General features: G+C 35.6%; 1 protein-coding gene and 1 non-coding gene across 2 annotated transcripts; both read left to right on the top strand.

The window, feature by feature from the left end:
• Positions 1 to 1,850: 1,850 nt before the first annotated feature.
• LOC116138764 lies at positions 1,851 to 1,957 on the top strand. The gene has a single exon (XR_004129343.1). It is a non-coding gene; the product is annotated as a small nucleolar RNA R71 (small nucleolar RNA).
• A 3,567-nt stretch (positions 1,958 to 5,524) lies between these two features.
• Positions 5,525 to 6,577, top strand: LOC116138702. The gene is made up of 2 exons (XM_031424386.1): positions 5,525 to 5,548; positions 5,966 to 6,577. Exons 1-2 carry the CDS (start codon positions 5,525 to 5,527, stop codon positions 6,575 to 6,577), a joined length of 636 nt encoding a protein of 211 aa, XP_031280246.1.
• Positions 6,578 to 24,800: the final 18,223 nt, after the last annotated feature.

Here is a 24,800-nt window from a genome sequence, read left to right as displayed (position 1 = left end):
CTTCTCCTTACTCATATCCAAATCTTCAAATTATGGATCCTAGATGGTGTTCATTGGTGGAAGCGCTTCCAAATACCTAGCACACACATTCTTCCTTGGCTCATCTTCCTTGGTAGTTTTGGATTGGGAAATGCATAATTCAAGAGGTAGTTGAGGATGAATCTCTTCAAATGTGTCTTTTACTACTCTATCAACCACATCAACCCCAAAACATGACTCTAATTCTAATGGAAATTTCATGGCCTCAAACACATTAAAAGTTACCGTTTCATCTTGGACCCTCAAAATCAGTTTTCCTTCTTGAACATCAATTAGAGTTCTTCTCATAGCAAGGAATGGTCTTCGCAAAAAGAGCGGTATCTCTTTGTCTTCCTCCATATCCAATACCACAAAATCTGCAAGGAATATGAATTTGTCCACCTTGATTAACATATCTTCAATAATACCCCGTGGATGCTTGATCAATCTATCCGTAAGCTACAAAGAAACCATTGTAGGCTTCACTTCACCAATCCCTAATTTCCTGAAAATAGAAAAAAGGCATTAGATTTATGCTAGCAGCTAATTCACACAAAAATCTATCAAATGTAACATCTCTTATGACGCAAGGGATAGTGAAACTCCTTGGATCTTTGAGCTTTGGTGGTAGCTTCTTCTGGAAAATGGCGATGCATTCCTCTGTAAGCATCACTATTTCTTCCTCTTCCAGCTTCCTCTTATTTGAAAGAATTTCCTTTAGGAACTTAGCATAACTCGACATCTACTGCAATGCATCTACAAAAGGAATGTTAATGGACAATTTTTTGAAAACGTCAAGAAATTTAGTAAACTGCTTATCCTAAGTTTTCTTCCTTAATCTCTGAGGAAAAGGAATTAGAGGAGTGTGGTGTGCCAACTCTGGTGGTATTTTAGGAAATGGTAATTTTTCCTTCCTTGGCTTTAGCATCTTTTCATTCTTTGGTTCTTCTTTTTTGGGACTTGTTGGTTTCTCTTCAACAATGATCTTTTCATCGACTTTTTCCTCAAATTCTTCCTTCTTCTTTGGCAAGTTCTCATCCTTCCCTTTTGGTTCAACCTTTTCTAAGACTGTTCCACTTCTTTAAGTTATGGCATTTGCTTGTTCACATGGATTTGTCACCGTGTTACTTGGTAAGGAACCTTGAGGTCTCTCATTCAACTTTTTAGCAATTTGACCCATTTGCACCTCTAAGTTTCAAATAGACTCTCCTTGATTTCTAAAATTTTCCCTCGTCTCATTCATAAAATCTGTGGTATCTTGCATGAATTTCCCAAACATATCCTCCAATTTTGACATTCTTTGCTCACATGGTTGATGGTTTGGCACTGTCTTTTGATTTAATTGATTGTTTTGATAGCCCTAGGATAAGTTTGGGTGATTTCTGCAACCAAGATTGTAAGTGTTGGAGAATTGATTGTTTTGTTGTCTCTAATTCCTAACCAAACAGTTGACTTGCTCTGATGATGAGGAGGATGAAACAAAGGTGTTCCCCACTTGGCAGTTAATGCTCGCATGGTTACCTGCACAAAAATCACATGTTACTTGAGGTGTTTGAATGGAATTAACATGCATACCTCCTATTTGTTTCTGAAGCGTGGCAAGTTGGGCTGAAATGGTTGTGTAAGCATCAACTTCATGAATACCCATGGACTCCTTCGACAGTATTTTGTCATCTAGTCTTTGGTAGTTGTTACTTGCTAAAACTTCAAGTAACTCTTGAGCTTCCACTGGTGTCTTGTTCTGTAAAGCTCCTCCAGCTGCTGCATCTACCATTGTTCGAACATTTGGTAGCAAACTCGAATAGAACGTTTGGACTTGCATCCAAATAGGAAAACAGTGGTGTGGACACTTCCCAAACATTTCCTTCAATCTCTCCCATAATTCATATAATGATTCATGGTCACCTTGTATAAATGAGGTAATGTCATTTCTCATCTTTGTCGAAAGAGCTGGTGGGTAATACTTATACAAGACCTTTTGTGCTAGATCATTCCATGTTGTGATGGTTCCAGTGGATAATGAAATTAGCCATCCTTTTGCCTTTGTTGAAAGAAGTAATTTCATTTCTCATCTTTGTTGAAAGAGCTGGTGGGTAATACTTGTACAAGAACTTATGTGCTAGATCATTCCATGAAATTAGCCATCCTTTTGCCTTTGTCGAAAGAGGTAATGTCATTAGATTGCGATTGTTTCCATTCTCATAAATGAGGTAATGTCATTTCTCATCTTTGTTGAAAGAGCTGGTGGGTAATACTTGTACAAGAACTTATGTGCTAGATCATTCCATGTTGTGATGGTTCTAGTGGGTAATGAAATTAGCCATCCTTTTGACTTATCTCTTAATGAGAATGGAAACAGTCGCAATCTAATAGCATTATTTGTCACCTTGTTGTGCTTGAATGTGTCACAGATTTCTAGGATGTTGGCTATGTGCATATTTGGATCTTCTTTTGGATCACCCCCAAATTGTACGGATTGCTAAATCATTTGGATTATAGCTGGCTTTATCTCGAAGTTATTCACCTCAACAGGCGGTCTCGTAATGCTTAGACTACACCTATCAACTTGTGGAAGGGAAAATTCCCTCAAAGTTCAGTTTTCAGCCATCTNCACCATATGTGCTCATAGGGTTCTCACTATCAAGATTTGAAACACTTGATACCCTCGTCACGGTTCTACCATTCTAAGGACATATATCAATACATATTGCAATAATAATGATTTACGCGATATAAAATAAAATGCCTTTTTATTGATTAATGAATATTATTACAAAGAGTCAATTCTACAATAATTGATTGGCTCTAGGGCATCTACTCTAACACGGACTACACCCATCAAATTGTGGAAGTGAAAACTCCCTCAAAGTTCTATTTTTAGCCATCTCAATGATTCTTACCTCTCTTTCTCTTCTTTTTTTGATGAGTCTTCTTGCAGTTCTTTCAATCTCTGGATCAATAGGAAGCATAGGAAGATTTCTTGCTTTTCGCATAACCTACAAAGGAAAGAAAAAGAGCGTGATATCACAAGCAAACAAAAATTAAACCAAAGTAATTAAAACTGAAAATTAAACTCCAATTTAGCAAAAACTAGAAAACTTCAATATTAACACAAAATCAATCCCCGACAATGGTGCCAAAAACTTGATGCATGAGATCACAAACATGCATATTTAACAAGTGCAGTAGTCATAGAAAGTAATACAATGATGAATAGAGTATTGTTCCCACAAGGATTGAGTGCTAAGTACCGATTTTCCTAGTTTTATAACTATTTGAAGAACACAAAAATGTTGGATTTGCGGGAGCTACTAAAAACTATATTGGAACAAAACAAAAGAGACAACTAAATTTAACACAATAAAAACAATTCAACAATGAAATTCAATTCAAGAAAAGAGGTTAGGGTTTTGATTTTACCAAGTTACTCCAATTCAACCTAATAATCCTATTATCTTCAAGTTCACATGCAAGGATTACAAATTGGATTCCCTAGGTTGTAAAATATACCTTATCAAGCTATAATTTACTACTTATCCCTATTAATCTTCTGCACCCAACAAATTGAAATTCAATAGTTCAAAGTCCCTTAAGCATGTGCAATCCTAAAAAGATTTCATAGATCGCGTTTGTCTATCTTTAGTTTTCACTCAATCTATGGTGTTTATCTCAAGAAGCTAACACATGAATCACTTCTCAGTCTCATCATGCTCAACATTCATTTGATTCAAAAACCCAACAATCAAATGCATTAAGAACAAAATTAAACACTTAATCCATCCAATAGAACCCAAAAACAACAAGGTATTATAGATTAAATCATTGTAAACAAAGATCCATCAAAACCCTAACCCAAAAATGAGTTAGTTCAAGTTCAAGTTCAAAATGGAAATAAACATCAAATACATAACAAAATCAAAGTTCAACATCATAAAAGAAGAAAGGGAAAAGAAAACTTCTCTAATTTGGAGACCGTAAACTCTTCCAATCTTCTTCTCCTCTCCTTATTTCCTAAAATGTCGACCTCTCTCTCAAAATGAGCTAACTTTTTCTTAGATAGTAGCCAAAAACCCTAGGACCCAATACTATAAAAGAAAAACACAGAGTTTTAAAAAAAAAAACTTAAAATTATAGTTTTCGCCATGGCGAAGAAAAAATCTTGCGACGGCATCGACTTGAGTTTAAATGACCCGTGATTCCAGAGGCTAGCTTGCCGCGGTGAACTTCTGATCTTCTTTGCTGAATTTACAGAACTTCCCTCCGATTACTTCTTCACTTGAATCTTTGATCTTCTTGATCTCCAATAGAAGCAAACTCCAAGGGTGCTTCTAGTCATCAGAATTTCCCCGATCTTCTAAATTTCACTCGATTCCAGGTCTAGAAGCTCATTTTTACTCTGTTTTGCTCCAACTGCACGTTTTTGCGTAAAACATAAAATATGTAGAATTAAGTAACAATTCAAGCACAAAACTCGTAAGAAGTATTAGAAAATCCTACAAAAATCGTATAGAAAATAGTATAATCCTAGGATTATTAGCCGACAACCTGGTACAATGCATAGGTGAAGTTCACTAGACAAACCCACTAGAGGATTTCGTATGGATGGTAACCCCAGTGTCTATGGAATAAATCCTCTAACGAATGGTGATGCATGTGATCCTTAGACTTGAGATCACTAGAGTACCTTGTGCACCGATTGGTGTAGTTTGACACTAGCCCAATGTAGTTCTATTCAAAGCTATCAATACAGTAGTGATTGGCTACATTAAAGAGTGTGTCAAGACTATGGTGGATCGACAAAGGATTCATCACTCTCAAGTATGGGATAAGTTATCTCACTGTACAATTCAGTAAATGGAAATGACACCAAATTTGTGGCCATGGTGGGATTGAGTTGTTGCTCAATCCAATTTATTAATCTGGTCATTGGTCTAGTATCTGAATAAATAGATATTGAGAATAACTGAGGTTGACACTATTTCTGTACCTCAACCTCGATGAGATAACATATGATGAAAGGATTTGATTTCAGGTAACTATACGGTTGATAGGTAGTTATTTCGCTAAATTCGAATCTATTAGGTGGCCATGATACCTTGCTAGGGGCTAGTCTTGGTCTGTATGTAGTGAGACGATTAATTGGTGTTAATAGCGATACTACTCACTGCCAATATGATAAGAAGCCTACATGTCACACACTTAGAAGATAATTTAAGAATCAGTTTGTGAAATGGGTATTTTTGTCTTTTAGGATGAAAGGGTATTTTGGTAATCTCACAGTGCAATTAAATTTGCTAACGTTGTTGCCTGTATTTAATTTTAATATTAAATTAAAATTAATGAGGTTATATTTAAATATATGTTCACATATATTTAAATGAATTATTATTAATTAAATGTTATTATATTTTAATATATATTAATTGATTTTAATAATAATAATTGTATTAAATTAAAATGCCATTATGGCTTGATTGATTGCAAGGGTGGATTAGGGTTGGAGCCCATGGCTATTCCTGAGTGGAATGGGGTTTTAATTAGTTGCACTGTATAAGTGCAACTCAATTAAAACACAATGACATTCAAACAATTTTTTAAATTAAAAAAAAAAAAAAAAACCCTTAGCTACCCAAAATTCTCCCCTTCATGTTTTCTTCATATTGCTGGAGAAAAATATTTCTTTTGATTCTTGAAGCCATCTCATTGTTCTAGTAAAACAGGTTGGTTCTTCGGATTGTCTTCATGTGGATCAACATTCGTTCGATTCCATTCTCAAATCGATAGTGAAATCAAAGCCTTGAAGGAGCGTCCAAACATTTGTTATTATATTGATTTTTAATTTTAACGTGTAAACAATATAATCGATACCCAGACCTGGCAAAAGATAATTGATTTATCTATCTAATTTTTGTTTTTCCATTGTGTTGGGTAGATCGATTTCTAACAGTACATCCTTGATGAACCTATCATAGAAGCGCCTAAACTTGAGTCTGCTCAGGAAGCAAGAGATGCTTATCGAAAGTATCTTGATGGTGCCGACATTGTACAATGTATTTTGCTAGCATCATTGACACCTGATATGCAAGAGCAACATGAGAATATGGATGTTTATTCCATTGTCACACATCTCAAGGAGCTCTTTCAGAAGCGTGCTAAACATGAATGTTACAAGGTGTCGAAGGCATTATACAGATGTCGAATGTCTGAGGGAAACACGGCTAGCCCACATGTAGTCAAGATCATTGGCTATATTAAAAAGCTTGAAAAACTGGGATTTGCTATGGATGCAGAACTTCCTATAGACTTGGTTATGCAATCCTTGCCTGCCTCCTTCTCCAAATTCATAATGAACTTTAATATGAATTCAATGGAGAAGTCTCTCTTAGAGCTCCTGAATATGCTGAAGACAACAGAGAAAGACATGAAGAAGTTCAAACCAGGGATGCTAGTTGATGCTGCACCATGGAAAGGAAGGGTAAACAGGGCGAAGAAAAAGCCAAGGGCAACTCTAAATTTAAGCCTAAAACCCAAGATGCCCTTAAACCTACTAGAGGCATGAGCAAAGATGGAAAGTTGTTTGCTTTCACTGTGCCAAACCTGTAATATACTGTATAGCTAGTAATTCTTTGAGAAATATATGATAAAATCCAGTAAATAACTTTTATAAACATATATACATAATGTAAAATCCGAAAATTCCAATTTTAATTCATATAAATATATACACAAAATACTGATATACTTTAGTAAGCACAAAGTAATCTTGAACAGTGCCGCCAAACTCCTCCGCTTCTTGATGTCCCACCCGATCGTAAATCATCTAGTACCTGCAAAATAGTAAAATAACGAAGTGAGCACTAATTGCTCAGTAAGTAAACCAAACTGCACTACTGTGTTTTCTCCATTACTCATGTTCTGATTTCCTTTTCTCACTTTATTCTTTGGTAATATTCTTCATTCTTTTCTGATATTCTGATTTGCTACTTATCAACGTGCAAAGACAATGAATAAAACTATACATCATCGAGTACATAAAGAATACTGAATCATGTAAGTAGCATATGCAGAATAATAAATTTTCTTAAGAAAAGAACTTTCTTTTCTTTTCTGTTTTCTATCTCTTATGTTGTATCTCTTTCTTTTCTTCTCTGTTTCTCTTTCTTTTCTTTCTTCTTTCTGGTTTGCCGATCGGACTAGGTTGATGCATGGATTTAGAACCCTGGCCATGTGAGTGGTACAGTCCTCATTTACATGCACTGCTGATAGACTGTACAAATACTGTATCTCTCTGTTATGGCCGCTCGCTCGTGGCGATGTGCATGCAGGCATGCTCTGCTGGGTACAGTCCTCATCCACATACACTACTGACGGAATGTACAAATACTGTATCTCTCTGCTAATGCCGCTCGCTCTATGTGGGCATCTCTGTCACTCACGGGTTCCCCATCGCAAAAACCTTATAACATAGCATGTTGTAGAAAGAGAATAGACAGAGATACTATACACATTTCAACATGAATTTCCAAGCTATGGAAATTCTACACTTGCATTCTTTAGTAAATGAGAAAATATACATACTTGCATGTTAGCTTAAAAGAAAATTACTAGCCATTTTATTTTCTTTCTTTCACATTCTTTGCTAACATATTCTTTCATATTCTCATTTACTAAATCAAGGTTGTACATATATATCATGTGCACAATATATGCATGATCAAGCCCATTCTATAATATGTTTTCCGAATTCACATATACAAACTTGCAAATTCATTATGGCATAATGGTATGTCATGACATATTCTACCATTCTCTACTATCACAATTGCCATATCAAAATAACACTTTAACTTGCAATTCCTTCCTAACACTTTCATGTGCTATTCAAAAAGTAGGAAAGGTTCAAGTAACTAGAATCAAACACTAAGGGCCGTTTCTCTCATGGAACTAACATGACCAAGTGATATTCTAAATTTTGGCATAACGATATGCACCCTTGAATACTAACATTTACACTTGGTTAAGCCCAAACATAATCTTCCTACTTCAATTCTTGCCTTTCTCTAACCCTTTCTTCATTAAGGTTTAGCCAACTCATGCATGCATTTTCTCTTTGGATTTTCATCAAATACTTCATATACACATGCAACTACCATGTTGGCTACACTTCCACAACTCTCTAATTCCACCAAATTGAGAGCCAAAAACTCACTAACTTTAGTATCAAACCTGGCCGAATCCATCACTTCTCTACACCAAAAATTTCAACACAAATTCTTCCACAACTTCACCAAATCATCACATAACCATACTCTATTTCTCATGGCTGCAATTTATGCATCATTAGACCTCAAAAACAGCAAACAATTCTCACATACAACCACATACAAACATGCAAAAATTCATTTAACACAAGTCTTGCTCAAATCAAGGTTAAAATTAGGTTTATGATGCGTGCAAATGCAACACCTAATTTTACCTCACTAAATTCTAATGCAAAGTCATGTGGTAGCAAAGAGCAAGTAAGGGTCTTTCTCGCAAAGGATTTGTGAACTTAATTAATTATTTACTTCTAACGGGGTTTGTCATGAATTATAAAATCTCAACAAAAACTAAAAAGAACTCAAAGCAAACAATGTAAATCAAGCAAATAATGACGATAGAGAAATCAATGAGATAAACGAGATGGAAGGTTTATTTGCCACCACTAGACACAAATTTCATATAATAAAAGCACTCTTTAACTTTCTACCCTCTTGATCACATCAGCTCAGAAAATACCAAACATTTCCTTATTTATTAAATAACCTAGGATACGATCTCCAGATTCAAAGTAATAAAAGCATTAAGTTGCAAGAGACCTACTGAATCAAGGCTAAACTCATATGGTCAGTTTAGTTATCTTGAGTGATTACCCCCCATGTATGCAGGCATACACTTTACCACTAGTTATTTAGGTTAATAAAGCGATTCCGCACTAAACAACCTAAATTGGTATTAATAGATTAATCCTAACGATTTAATTGGCCACTTAAACAATTAGAAAAATCTAGTTAGACCCTATTTTCAGAGAAATAATCACATAACCAAGAGGGATCAAAAGATAAAAAGATGTAGATTTTATTAATGACAAGACATGTCTAGGGTTTTGAAATCACCCTCAATAACAAAAGAATTAGTTCTTCATGAATAAATGTGAGAATATCATTGTATTATTCATAACAAATAATAATAACAAAGAAGAAGAAAAACTTAGTGAAACTTGGTTGGATTAATGACGTTGATGATGATCTCCTCCAATTCTTCTTCTCCAAGCCTTCTTTAATCTCCCTTTTTCTTCAGTTCTTGAATATCTTTGTTCTCTCTTTTTGTATCTCTAAAAGAATTCCCCCAAAATGCTAAAAGACTTCTATTTATACCCCACAAGGGTTAGGGTTTTGTTTTCCTTAATTCTAGTTAGTTTAGGACTCTTAAACCCTATTTTCCTAGTCAAAAATGGAAGAAAAGTTCCCAGCTGTCATGACTGTGCTGCGGCACTGTGCTAGCTGCGGCACAGTAGCTACTGGTCTTCATCCCGCATCATTCCACTGTTCTTCAGAGATGGTGATTTTTAAACTCGATAACGATGCAATTTGGAAAAGTGGTAAACATATGAAATGTAGCCCTTTGAATTATCTTTCCAACAGTCCAAAATCGTCTTAATATGAGTTTTACAACTCAAGATATTCTCAAAATACCGAGGCATGCTCAAGCTGGAACGTAATCTAGGATCTTCTCTTTACTTCACCTTCCATAACTTCTTCAATTCAACTCCGATTCTCGATCTATTTGTTTCCAGTTGTAAAAAATTCTCTTACCAACATCATCTCTCATTTGAATATTATTTTTGAGCCTTATTCCCTGAAAAAACAACAAAAATAGCTGTGATCCCGAAAAGTTCATTTATGAAACAATTAAGTTAATTCATGCGAATTAATCCTAATTTCCCACAAATGATACCTATAAACCACAAAGTGTACGTGTATTTTCAAGCACTTATCATAACCCCAAACCAGCTTCTTGCTAATCCCTAGCAAGCTAAGCGATAAAAATATGTCTTCTAGCTTGAAAATTAAAATAAAATAAACATAAATCTAATCTACCCCAAATCATTTCTGTAGATTGTCACGGTTGCATTTAGCATATGCAACAAGCCTTTAAACCCCTAGGTGGCCCTAGTTGGATGAGTTGTAGTCTCATGAGGGTTTCCAGTGATGATACCCATAAACATCCATACTAAACCTAGCCTAGACTCGAAAATTAAAAACAAACAAACAAAACATTAGTCTCTGGATATACATTCGTCTCAAAAATTGCATACAACACATAACATAAAGAATAGTTAAACATCATCCAAGCCCAAAGGTAACTCAAAAATCAATTTCATTTTCATTATCAACTCTCCACATCAATCATTCCACAAACCCGTTAATCACAAGACCCGGATGATCACATGCACAAACTTCACAAACAAAGAATTGATCTCAAAATTTTAAAAATATAATGTAATGTATAGAATCAAATTCCATAGGCTCACTTTTCAAACTACTCTCCGCTAATGTAGAATGATCACACTACCTCAAATCAATAGGTCTTTATTAAGCTTGTTACGTTAGGCTAGGTTATAAGGTTATGAAAGAACGGAAAAGATGAGCAAAAATAAGAGACTCAATCCTATTTCTTTCAAACACTTTCATTCAAGCACCACCATTCTTCTTTACACCCCACTTTTTCCACCCTTTATCAAAAATAATTTCATTGCATCGTTTATACTTTGCAATGTTTCTCAATAAATTTACTTTTTTCTTTCTTTCTTTCTTCTCTATTTTTCTTTTCTTCTTCTTCTTCTTCTTTTTTTTTTTTTCTTTCAATTTTTTTTTTCATTCAGAAGAAAGAAAAGAAAGCTAAAAATGCTACCCCAACTCTTGATTAAAAAGCACTCCACAACCCCAACCTATTCTTTTGAGCACATTTGGAATAAATTGACAAATTTCACAAACCTTCACCCTCACTTCTTTAATTGCTCTCACCAATCTTGTACTTAGATTAAGTCTTTTAAAAATTAAAGGGTAGGAATGTGTTTTTGGCTCAAAATAATGGTGGGTTAATGTAGGTTACATGAAAGAAAATCAAGGCTAAATGTGTTTAATAATGGCTCAAAGGGGTAACTAGCGATAATTTAAATAAAGGGTTGGCTTGAAAGGCTCAAATGATCCAAAGATAGCCTAAATCATATCCTAAGTAATGTGCATTCTAGGATTTCGCCTTAAGTAGTTATCAAGTGAGTTCTAGAATTTGTTGAGATCGCAAAAATGTCTATAAAAATTCATACATAACAAACATCACTAAGCCTTAACCAACCAAATCAAACCACATAGCATGAGAGTCTCAAACTAGATGAAACTAATTATTCAAAATTACCCCTAAACCTAAGCAACATTTAACATCTTCTAAACATCACATGTTATTACAATTATAATCATATCATTGACACATAAATTAATCTGAAAAACTAAAAAAAATTAATCCTAAAAACATGCAAACACTAAAAAACTACAGCAACAACAAATGTAAACACATACTTAGACATACCAAAGAATTAATATTTCTATGTCCCACCCCCAACCTAAATTGGGCAATGTCCTCATTGCTCTATTAATCGGTATTAAACAAAAATCATTAGGAAAAAATGAAAACTAACACAACTCAATGGGTTGCCTCCCATGAAGCGCTTTGTTTAACGTCGTTAGCTTGACATTGTTCTTTGCTTAACCGTCCATGTCCGTTGGTTCATGGAGAGGTACTTCATCCAATTTTTCCATGAATGGCTCATAGTATGGCTTTAGACGATGGCCATTGACCTTGAAGTCTTTCTTGGTCTTCATGCTCTTAATTTCCACTACACCATTGGGAAAAACATTAGTAATCACAAAAGGACCAACCCAACGGGAATGTAACTTACCGGGAAAAAGTTTAAGACGTGAATGGAATAGAAGAACTTTTTGTCTAGCTTCCATATGCTTTCGCTGGATCATTCTATCATGGAAGGCCTTCGTTTTGTCCTAGTAAATGCGTGAACTTTCATAAGCTTCATTCCGTATCTCCTCAAGTTCATTCAATTACAATTTTCGTTGTTCTCCCGCTGCCTCTAGTGTCATATTGCATTACTTAATTGCCCAATAGGCTTTATGCTCTAATTCAACAGGAAGGTGACATGGTTTACCATAAACCATTCAGAATGGGGACATTCCAGTTGGTGTCTTATATGCTATCCTATATGCCCACAATGCGTCGTCAAGTCGCAAGCTCCAATCTTTCCTATTTGGATTCATAGTTTTCTCTAAGATGGACTTGATTTCCAGATTAGAGACTTCGGCTTGTCCACTCGTTTGTGGGTGGTATGGCGTAGAGATCTTGTGGGTGACGACGTATTTCTTCAAGGTAGCCCAAAATGTACGGTTGCAAAAATGAGTGCCCCCGTCACTAATTATGGCTCTAGGTGTTCCAAACCTTGCAAAAATGTTAGATTTTACAAAATCTACAACAACTTTAGAATCATTAGTCTGGGTGGCCTTTGCTTCTACCCATTTAGACAGATAATCAACAGTAAGTAAGATATAAAATTAACCATAAGAAAACGAAAAGGGTCCCATGAAATCAATACCACATACATCAAAAATCTCAACAAATAAAATTGGATTTCGAGGCATTTGATTTCTTGGGCCTAAATTAATGAAGCGTTGACATCTATCACAAGTTTTGCAAAAACAATATGCGTCTTTAAAGAGTGTAGGCCAATAGAATCCACTCTCAAGAACCTTGAGAGCTGTTCTCTTTGCTCCGAAGTGTCCTCCACATGCATAAGAATGGCAAAAAGTTAAAATTGAATTAAATTCACTTTCGGAAATGCACCTTCTTATGATTTGGTCGGGGCAATATTTCCAAAGATATGGATCATCCCACTCGTATTGCTTGGCGATCTTCTTTAGTTTGTCCTTGCTAGTATGCGACATGTTGGGTGGGGTTCTCTTGGTCACTATGTAATTTACTATATCTACATACCATGGTCCTGAGGATGTCATCACAAGTAATTGTTCATCTGGAAAATCATCTTTCAATGGAAGAGCATCTTTCTGGTTTATCAACCTACTTAAATGGTCTGCTACAACGTTCTCACTCCCTCTTTTGTCCTTGATTGTTAGGCTGAACTCTTGTAGCAATAGAATCTGCCTTATAAGCCTTGGTTTAGCCTCCTTATTCGTAAGCAAATACCTAAAAGCTGCATGGTAAAAAAATAAAATAAAAAAAAAACAGTAACTTTAGTGCCAATTAGATAGGAACAAAACTTTTCTAATGCAAAAATAACCGCCAAAAGTTCTTTCTCAGTTGTGAAGTAGTTAAGTTAAGCGTCATTCAATGTTCTTGAAGCATAATAAATGGCATGTGGTAACTTTCCAACTCGTTGTCTATATACGCAGCAAATTCTTAAACCCTAATTGCTTCACAAGTTAAAGGGATCAAACAATTACGGATTTGATATCTAACTTAGCAGTAGATTGCAACAAATAATGAACTAGTAGGCCTCCTAGTAATTAAACGCAACAATCATGACAATATGCATAGAAGAACATCCAATACTCAAAACATAAATTGAACACTAAAAACAGATAGATCTCATGGTTTTATTGATTCCGAGGTCTCCGTTTCCTTCGACCAAGTTATGAAAGTTTAGCCGCTCATGGCTATGAAAAACTCAAGAAAAACGAATTCCAGCAGAGAGAGAAGAGAGAGAAGTATATGTGTCAATTTGTTTCTTCTAGTTTCACAGCATTTTGAATCATCTAATCAGAGCTCAAATGAGAGAGTTATGCCCAGATTACGAAGCAATGTCGAAACTGTCCAAATTCACCTAATTAGTTCTGTTTTGCATTTAACGCCTACATTTGCATCCTAAATCAAAATAGAATAATAATGAGTACATTTAGGCAAAAAATAAGTATAAAAGACTAGACATTAAGGGGGGTAAATATGTTATTTTGCATTCTGATCATAATGCTAAAAGACTTTTATTTATATCCCACAAGGGTTAGGGTTTTGTTTTCCTTAATTCTAGTTGTTTTAGGACTCTTAACCCTATTCTCCTACCTAAAAACGGATAATCAATTTTAACTTCTATGACTGTGCCCCAGCACTGTGCTGCAGCATAGTAGCTACTGGAAAAATGTGCCGTGGCATAGTGCTGGGGCACAGTAGCTACTGGTCTTCTTCCCACATCATTCCACTATTCTTTAGAGATGGTGATTTATGAACTAGATAACGATGAAATTTGGAAAAGTAGTAAACATATGAAATGCAGCCCTTTGAATCATATTTCCACCAGTCTAAGAATCGTCTTAATCCAAGTTTTATAGCTCAAGATATTCTCAAAATACCTAGGCATCCTCAAGCTGGAACGTAATCTAGAATCTTCTCTTTACTTCAATTTCCATAACTTCTTCAATTCAACTCCGATTCTTGATCCGTTTGTTTCCAGTCGTCAAAAATTCTCTCACCAACATCATCTCTCATTTGAATATTACTTTTTAGCCTTATTCCCTGAGAACACAACAAAAATACCCGTGATCTCAAAAAGTGCATTTATGAAACAATTAAGTTAATTCATACGAATTAATCCAAAGTTCCACAAATGATACCTATAAACCACTAAGTATAAGTGCAATTTCAAGCACTTATCACAACCCCCAACCAGCTTCTTGCTAGTCCCTAGCAAGCTAAGCGATAAAAATATGTCTTCTAGCTTGAAAATTAAAATAAAATAAGCATAAATCTAATCAACCCCAAATCACTTCCATAGATTGTCACGGTTGCATTTATCATATGCAACAAGCCTTTGAACCCCTAGGTGGCCCTTGTTGGAAGTCTTGTGAGGGTTTCCAGCGATGATACCCACAAACATCCATACTAAACCTAACCTAGACTTGAAAATTAAAAACAAACAAACAAAACATTAGTCTCCGGATATACATGCGTCTCAAAAATTGCATACAACACATAACATAAAGAATAGTTAAACATCACCCAATTCTGAAGGTAACTCAAAAATCAATTTCATTTTCATTATCAACTCTCACACATCAATCATTCCACAAACCCGTTAATCTCAAAACCCGGATGATCACATGCACAAACTTCACAAACAAAGAATTGATCTCAAAATTTTAAAAATGTAATATAATGTATAGAATCAAATTCCATAGGCTCACTTTTCAAACTACTCTCCGCTAATGTAGAATGATCACACTACCTAGGATAAATAGGTCTTTATTAAGCTTGTTACGTTAGGCTAGGTTATAAGGTTATGAAAGAACGGAAAAGATAAGCAAAAATAAGAGACTCGATCCTATTTCTTTCAAACACTTTCATTCAAGCACCACCATTCTTCTTTACACCCCACTTTTTCCACCCTTTATCAAAAATAATTTCATTGCATCATTTATACTTTGCAATGTTTCTCAATAAATTTCCTTTTTTCTTTCTTTCTTTCTTCTCTATTTTTCTTTTCTTTTTTTTTTGTTTTTCTTTCAATTTTTTTTTTTTTTTTTCATTCAGAAGAAAGAAAAGAAAGCTAAAAATGCTACCCCAACTCTTGATTAAAAAGCACTCCACAACCCCCAACCTATTCTTTTGAGCACATTTGGAATAAATTGACAATTTTCACAAACCTTCACCCTCACTTCTTTAATTGCTCTCACCAATCTTGTACTTAGATTAAGTCTCTTAAAAATTAAAGGGTAGGAATGTGTTTTTGGCTCAAAATAATGGTGGGTTAATGTAGGTTACATGAAAGAAAATCAAGGCTAAATGTGTTTAATAATGGCTCAAAGGGGTAACTAGCGATAATTTAAATAAAGGGTTGGCTTGAAAGGCTCAAACGATCCAAAGATAGCCTAAATCATATCCTAAGTAATGTGCATTCTAGGATTTCGCCTCAAGTAGTTATCAAGTGAGTTCTAGAATTTGTTGAGATCGCAAAAATGTCTATGAAAATTCATACATAACAAACATCACTAAGCCTTAAGACTAACCAACCAAATCATACCACATAGCATGAGAGTCTCAAACTAGATGAAACTAATTATTCAAAATTACCCCTAAACCTAAGCAACATTTAACATCTTCTAAACATCACATGTTATCACAATTATAATCATATCATTGACACATAAATTAATCCAAAAACAAAAAAAAATAAAATTTAATCCTAAAAACATGCAAACACTAAAAAAAAACTACAGCAACAACAAATGCAAACACACAAATGTAAACATGTAAACACATACTTAGACATACCAAAGAATTAATATTTCTATGTCCCACCCCCAACCTAAATTGGGCAATGTCCTCATTACTCTATTAATCGGTATTAAACAAAAATCATTAGGAAAAATGAAAACTAACACAACTCAATGGGTTGCCTCCCATGTAGCGCTTTGTTTAAAGTCGTTAGCCTGACATTGTTCTTTGCTTAACCATCCATGTCCATTGGTTCATGGAGAGGTACTTCATCCAATTGTTCCATGAATGGCTCGTAGTATGGCTTTAGACGATGGCCATTGACCTTGAAGTCTTTCCCGGTCTTCATGCTCTTAATTTCCACTGCACCATTGGGAAAAAAATTAGTAATCACAAAAGGACCAACCCAACGGGAACATAACTTACTGGGAAAAAGTTTAAGACATGAATAGAATAGAATAACTTTTTGCCCAGCATCAAAATGCTTTCGCTGGATCATTCTATCATGGAAGGCCTTTGTTTGTCCTTGTAAATACGTGAAATTTCATAAGCTTCATTCCGTATCTCCTCAAGTTCATTCAATTGCAATTTCCATTGTTCTCCCACTGCGTCTAGTTTCATATTGCGTTGCTTAATTGCCCAAAAGGCTCTATGCTCTAATTCAATGGGAAGGTGACATGGTTTACCATAAACCATTCGGAATGGGGACATTCCAATTGGTGTCTTATATGCTATCCTATACGCCTATAATGCGTCATCAAGTTGCAAGCTCCAATCTTTCCTATTTGGATTCATGGTTTTCTGTAAGATAGACTTGATTTCCCGATTAGAGACTTCGACTTGTCCACTCGTTTGTGGGTGGTATGGCGTAGAGATCTTGTGGGTGACGTTGTATTTCTTCAAGGTAGCCCAAAATGTACGGTTGCAAAAATGAGTGCCCCCGTCACTAATTATGGCTCTAGGTGTTCCAAACCTTGCAAAAATGTTAGATTTTACAAAATCTACAACAACTTTAGAATTATTAGTTTGAGTGGCCTTTGCTTCTACCCATTTAGACACATAATCAATAGCAAGTAAGATATAAAAGTAACCATAAGAAGACGGAAAGGGTCCCATGAAATCAATACCCCATACATAAAAAATCTCAACAAATAAAATCGGATTTTGGGGCATTTGATTTCTTGGGCCTAAATTACCTGAGCGTTGACATTTATCACATGTTTTGCAAAAACAATATGCGTCTTTAAAGAGTGTAGGCCAATAGAATCCACTCTCAAGAACCTTGAGAGTTGTCCTCTTTGCTCCAAAGTGTCCTCCACATGCATAGGAATGGCAAAAAGTTAAAATTGAATTAAATTCACTTTCGGAAACGCACCTTCTTATGATTTGGTCAGGATAATATTTCCAAAGATATGGATCATCCAACAAATATTGCTTAGCGATCTTATTCAGTTTGTCCTTGCTAGCACGCGACATGTTGGGTGGGGTTCTCTTGGTCACTATGTAATTTACTATATCTGCATACCATGGTCCCGAGGATGTCATCGCAAGTAATTGTTCATCTGGGAAATCATCTTTGAATGGAAGAGCATCTTCTTGGTTTATCAACCTACTTAAATGGTCTACTACAACGTTCCCGCTCCCTTTTTTGTCTTTGATTGTTAGGTTCAACTCTTGTAGCAATAGAATCCACCTTATAAGCCTTGGTTTAGCCTCCTTCTTCATAAGCAAATACCTAAGAGCTACATGGTCAGAAAAAACAGTAACTTTAGTGCCAATTAGATAGGAACGAAACTTTTCTAATGCAAAAATAACTACCAAAGTTCTTTCTCAGTTGTGGAGTAGTTAAGTTAAGTGTCATTCAATGTTCTTGAAGCATAATAAATGGCGTGTGGTAACTTTCCAACTCCTTGTCTAACACAGCTCCAATGGCATAATCACTTATGTCACACATCAACTCGAATGGACGACTCCAATCAGGTGGCTGAATAATTGGGGATGTGGTTAGGAGTTCTTTTAGTTTCTCAAATGCCTTTATACACTCTTCATCGAACTCAAACGCTACCTCTTTTTGTAACAAACAGCATAAGGGCCTTGTGATCTTAGAGAAATCCTTGATAAATCTCTTATAAAATCTTGCATGTCCAAGAAAAGAACGTACCTCCCTCACACAAGTGGGAGGTGGCAAGGAACGTACAAGATCTATTTCAGCTTTATCAACTTCAATCCCCATAGATGAGATAATATGCCCTAAAACTATCCCTTGATTTACCATAAAATGGCATTTTTCCCAATTTAAAATGAGATTAGTTTCTATGCATCTTTTAAGAACTAATGTCAAATTACCCAAACAATTATCAAATGAGTTCCCATAGACACTAAAATCATCCACAAATACCTCTATAATGTTCTCTATGTAATCAAAGAAAATACTTACCATGCACCTTTGAAAAGTGGCGGGTACATTACAAAGGCCAAATGGCATGCATCGATAAGCAAAAGTGCCAAAGAGGCATGTAAATGTCGTCTTCTCTTGATCTTCCAGTGCAATCACAATTTGATTATAACCTAAAAATCCATCAAGAAAACAATAGTGAGAATGGCCCGCTAAATGTTCAAGCATTTGATCGATAAATGGAAGAGGAAAATGATCTTTGTGCATTGTGGCATTGAGCTTGCGGTAGTCTATTGTAATATACTATATATCTAGTAATTCTATAAGAAATATAAGATAAATTTACTAAATAACTTTTACAAACATATATACATCATGTAAATCTGAAAGTTCTAATTTTTAATTCATATAAATACATACACATAACATTGATATACTTTAGTAAACATAAGGTAATCTTGAATGGTGCCGCCAAACTCCGCCATTTCTTGACGTCCCACCCGATCGCAAATCATCTAGTACCTGCAAAATAGTAAATTAACGGAGTGAGCACTAATTGCTCAGTAAGTAAACCAAACTGCACTACTGTGTTTCCTCCATTACTTATGTTCTGATTTTTTTTTCTTTTCTCACTTTATTCTCTGATTATATTCTTCATTATTTTCTATTTCTGTTTCTCTTATGCTGTATCTCTTTCTCTTATTTTCTGTTTCTATTTCTTTTATTTCTTCTTTCTAGTGTGCCGATCGAACTAGGTTGATGCATGGATTTGGAACCCTGGCCATGTGAATGGGTGATGAGTTGTTACTACAAAATGCATATGTATAGCAAGTGCACTAGTCGCAAAAAGTAATAAAGTGATGAGTGAGTATCGTTCTCACGAGGATTGGTTACTAAGCACTAAGTTTTCTACTGTTTTCAAGTTGGAACAATCGAGTCGTTTGGATTAATGGGAGAAAATTAAACTTAAAACTAAAACTAAATTTCTAAATATTCAAAGCTAATTTATGAAAGCAAGATTAAAAACAAGGTAATATCAATTTTAAAACAACGGGTAGAGTTTTGATTTCATTCAGACTCTACGGATTAAACCTATAGATTATGCTCTTTCCATATTCACATGCATTGATTGTAAATCGAATTCTCTAAATTGTAAACATACCTTCTCAGGCTATGTTTTCCTACTTTTCCCTATTAAACTTCCGCACCCAACAATTTGAAGATTAATAGTTCTAAGCTCATTAAGCACCTAGAATCCTAAATTGATTTCCTTGATTCTTAAATCTATCTCTAGCATTTAATACTACAATGGTGATTACCCAAGAAGCTTAACATGAATTATTTCTCAATCTCATCATGTTCATCACTTAATCACATTTAAAACAGAACAACCCCACAATCATTGCAATAGCATATGAAAATAATAAAAATTAATTGCTTAATCCATGAGAATCTGAACTACATCAAAACCCTAACCCAAAATGGGTTAGTTCATAGCTAAATTAACAACACAAACAAAAGAAACAAAAAACCCAATGTTCAACATAATGAAAATAAGAGAAAGGACAAGAGATCTCCCCAAATGATGAATCCACTAGTTTTAATCTCGAATCTTCAACCTTTTTAATCAAAGTTCGCCCAAAATCAACCTAAGGAAATGAAAATAGCTGCTCTCTACTAAAAACGAACGACCCCTCTCAAAATGGTAAAGTTTCCTTTTTATACCTCACCCAAAAACCTAAAAACTTTGTCTAAAATTGAAACTGTGCGTTTTAAAGAAACTGAAAACTGCAGACTTCGTCGCGGCAAAGAAGAAATCTCGCCGCGGCGATGAAGTAAACTAGATTCTCGTGCGTGACTCATTTCTCCACGGTGAACCTCCATGAAGAATTCAGAAATTACAAAATTGCCCTTTGCTCGCTTCTTTGCTTGAATCTTCGATCTTCGATGCTCTCCCATGGGAACAAGCTTCATAGTGCTTCACTTTACTTCAAAACTCTCCCAAATTCTGAGATCCGCTTACTTCTGAGTCTAGAAACTCCAATTCGCTCATTATTTGCTCAAAATGTCCATTTTAGCCTGAAACACGAAATGTCCATTTTAGCCTAAAACACAAAATGTAAAGAAATAAGTGGCAATTCAGGCATAAATGAACTAAAAAGTATCTAAAATCCAGCCTAAAAGCCTAATAAAAACATTATAATTCTCGGATGATCAAATACCCCCAAACTAAAGACATGCTCGTCCCCGAGCATCAGGTACAAAACAAAATGAAAGAGAAACAACAAACGCCCAATTAAATGCAAAACAGCAAAGTTGACAAAAATTAAAAAGAAAAACATAAGACTCAACTCAACAAACAAACTGCCTAGAATTTATACAAATCTCAACGGTTGTTGCAAAATTATTACTAGAAAAATGTTTAACACTCTAAGAAGTTATAAGTAACATCGCCTATCTTTCTCTATTGGTCCCCCGAGTAGGTAATCCCCACTTCAATCCACCTTTTGACTTCCCGGATTATTTTATGCAAAAACGTAAAGTTTATCAAATGGCGGCAGACTCGATAAGCCTAAATATCGAACTACTCTCCACTAATGAGGATTAGACATCGCTAAGAATCAAAAGGTTTTTGTAGGCTTATAATGTTAGGCTCGGGTAGTGGGCTCCAAAGGAAAGGAAAAAGATAAACAAACAAAAGAATTTGGTTTCCTTAAAGCAAACACTAAGACTTAATCAAACTCCCACTTCCTTTCTCAACCATCACTCAATATGTCAACCACTTAACAACCCTCAACCATGCACAATTCTTATTTTTGCTTCTGCAATGCTCTGCAATGCAGTTCTCATAAAAAATAATTCTTTTTTTTTACATCAATTACTAAAAATAATAAAACTCATTCAAATTGAGGTTAACTACCTCTCTTATTCTTTCTGCTCATCTCACAACCCCCAAACTATTCTTTTAGTTCATTCATACAACTCTTTAGGTTCCTTGTGTTTGCATTAAGTCCAAAATTCTCCTAAAGGGTATGATTATGTGTTTAGGGTAGTTGGATTGGGACATTTTTGGTTTGCAAGAAAATAAAACGTAATGATAATCTCATAAGGGTCAAGTGGGTAACTAGGGAAAAATTCATTCGTGGGTTGGTTGGAAAGGCTCAAACATTCCGAAAAATGCCTAAATAATTTCCTCAACAATGTCTATTCCTAGAATTTCGCCTCAAGCACTTCTCTACTAGGTTCTAGAGTCCACCAACATTATCAAACTTTACCTAACCACATAAAATGAATCTAAGCATGCCAAAATAAATGAAAATGGTGGCTGAACCACTCAACAAACCTCAATCAAAATCCAGTCAATAAAAAAAAACTTGAAGCAATGCTTAACATTTTTCAACAATAAAATCCCAACAACCCTAATCTCATCATTGATTTATACAATTCATCATTGGCATACACAACAAAACATAGAAATAAAATAAAATAAAAAGTTCAAAAATTCTCTAATTTTTCCTACCCCCAAACTAAAGATGACATTGTCCCCAATGTCACATTATGTACAAATTAGGAATAGAAAAACAAAAATCTATAAAAGTACGAGATAGTTCCCTGATTAATTCGTGAAGCTGAAGTGTCGCTCAAAATTGTGCACACCCGGTCCTTGACTTTTTCATCACCAAAATTTGTAAGCACAATTCAGAACTATGGTGTCCATTGTGTTAGAAAACATTTCATGAACTAATATGAAAATATTACAACCCTAATCCCGTCTTTTCAACTAAAAAGTTCAACACAAATTTAAACTAAACGAAAAACAATCCAAAACAAACGACAAACAAATCAAAAATCAATTCAAAGTTCCACAATACCCAACAATAATACCAAAATAAAAACAAACAAAAACAAAATACAAAACAGGTGGTCCGGCTCATTCGTCGGCCTCCTCGTCTCCTTCAGCGTCGTCCTCTTCTGACTCGGAGCCCATCCACTCATCTGAATGCCAGTCAGCCCATTGGAATGCCGCAGTATCAACATTGAGCTTGTTGAAGCCACTCTTCTGCATGTCAAACATTATCCGGGTCTACTCTGCTAGCCATTCCTGACGTTTTGTCATATGTCTCATTTGACCCATCATCTGCTACACCATTTCCTTCATAGTGGCTGTGAAACTGGATGATGTGGCAACTCCCTATGTGGTTCTCTGTCGTTTCATCCTGACGCTAGGTTGCTCATCGTCTGTACATTCAAGGTGTTTATGATAGTAGTCTGAGTCGAGGATTGGGGCAGCATGGATCAGTGGTTCATCTTTAGACTTCTCGACTCCTACTTTGAGGCACAATACTGTAATGAGCTATGGAAATGGAAAACTGCCTCGCCCCGGTTGAGCTGCATTCTTGATACTATTTGGGATGATGTTCCCCACATCAATTTTCTTCCCTATGGCAATGGAATAAAGAAGCAATGTCTTTTCATAAGTTACTGTGCTATAATTTGTCTTCGGAATCAGCCTCGCACTCACAAAATATTGCCACAATCGAGCCATCAGAGTCAGATTTGTTCCCTTGATAGACTTCTTACCTTTCTTCGAAACCTCCCAAGTGGTACCCGATTTTGTTAAGACCGAAAGTATTACATCATCATCAAATTGTTTCGACTTCCACTCCGTATGCCCATCACTGGAAATTTTTGGTAACTCAAAGAATTTATTGATCTCCTTAACATCAAAAGGTACATCAATCCCCCTCACATAGACAACCCCCTCATTACACTCAGGGAGGTTGGCATAGAACTCTCTCACAATCGGTTCTACGGTCGCATGCTCGGGTTGACTCATAAACAGCCCCCAAAGCCTCCCTTGACTCCATTCGTTAGCGTGGTCAGCGGTCAATCCATACTCAGGGATAAATCATTTATCCTTCCATTGGGCTGCCCCTTCATAGTGTTTCTGGGCCTCATCACTCACAAATCGGTTGTCCACTTTCTTTCCTTTTCCTTTCCCCTTGGACAACACTTTGATCGGCATCTTTCCACAACAATTTAACTCACAATTTCAATTCTAAACACCCTACGAATAACTACATTCAATCCTGCACAAGCACCACAACTTCCAAAAACTGCAAAATGACTCCCAAACTACGAATTTTCCGCAATCAACCAAATACTCCAAAAATCAAAATCCACACTTCTCAATATCACACAATGCAAAATCACACTTCCTCCAACACAAAATTTACGCACAAAATCACCAAAATCCACAACTCAACCACAATTAATATTTTCAGATCTACAATTCTTAACACGAAAAATTTCGATTAAAACAATGGAGTAGTCGCCACCAGTTTAGCCAAAAATCACCTGGATTGCAAAAACCCCCAATTTCTTAAATCCAAAATTTCCTTCAATTTTTCGCAAAACTCTTGGTTAGATCGAGTTGTGTCTGTGTTTGGGATGGTTTAGGAGTGAGATGAAGTGATGGAAATGCACTAGAAAGGACCAAGATTAAAAGTGAAAAAAAATTTCTCTCAAATGTGTTTGAAGGGTGGCGTGGAAAATGAATAACGAAAAGTGGGTATTCATATAAAGCAGACTTCGCCATGGCGAAGTTCATCATGTCATTTTAGGGTTTTCTAAAAAGCGGCGAAGACAAATTCTTCGCCGCGGTGAATTTTCCTTTGAAAATTTTGCTCAACTTTCTTTGCTGTGAAGAAACAAAATTCTTCGCCGCGGCGAAAAATTACAGTAGCGCACCGTCGCAGCAAAAAAGATTCTTCGCCACGGCGAGGTCTGGGATTTTTTGAATTCCAATTTTTCACAAATGTGTTTCACCGCAGCGAAGAACAATCTTCGCCGCAACGAAAACTAGACAATTCCGTTTTCCGCCTTGATTCGATAACTCACTTGAAACACCCCAAAACACACAAATTAGACTTCATCCAAAATTATAGGAAAACTAAACAATTAAAAGTAAACAACAACAAATGAAAACACTTGGGTTGCCTCCCAAGTAGCGCTTGTTTATAGTCGGAAAGCTCGACTCTTTTAAGTTCTCATGTTG

The sequence above is a fragment of the Pistacia vera genome, unplaced genomic scaffold, assembly GCF_008641045.1.
Source record: "Pistacia vera cultivar Batoury unplaced genomic scaffold, PisVer_v2 Contig343, whole genome shotgun sequence".
NCBI lineage: Eukaryota > Viridiplantae > Streptophyta > Magnoliopsida > Sapindales > Anacardiaceae > Pistacia > Pistacia vera.
The sequence above is the reverse complement of the archived record's forward strand: the minus strand, read 5'-3'. Positions and strand labels throughout refer to the sequence as shown.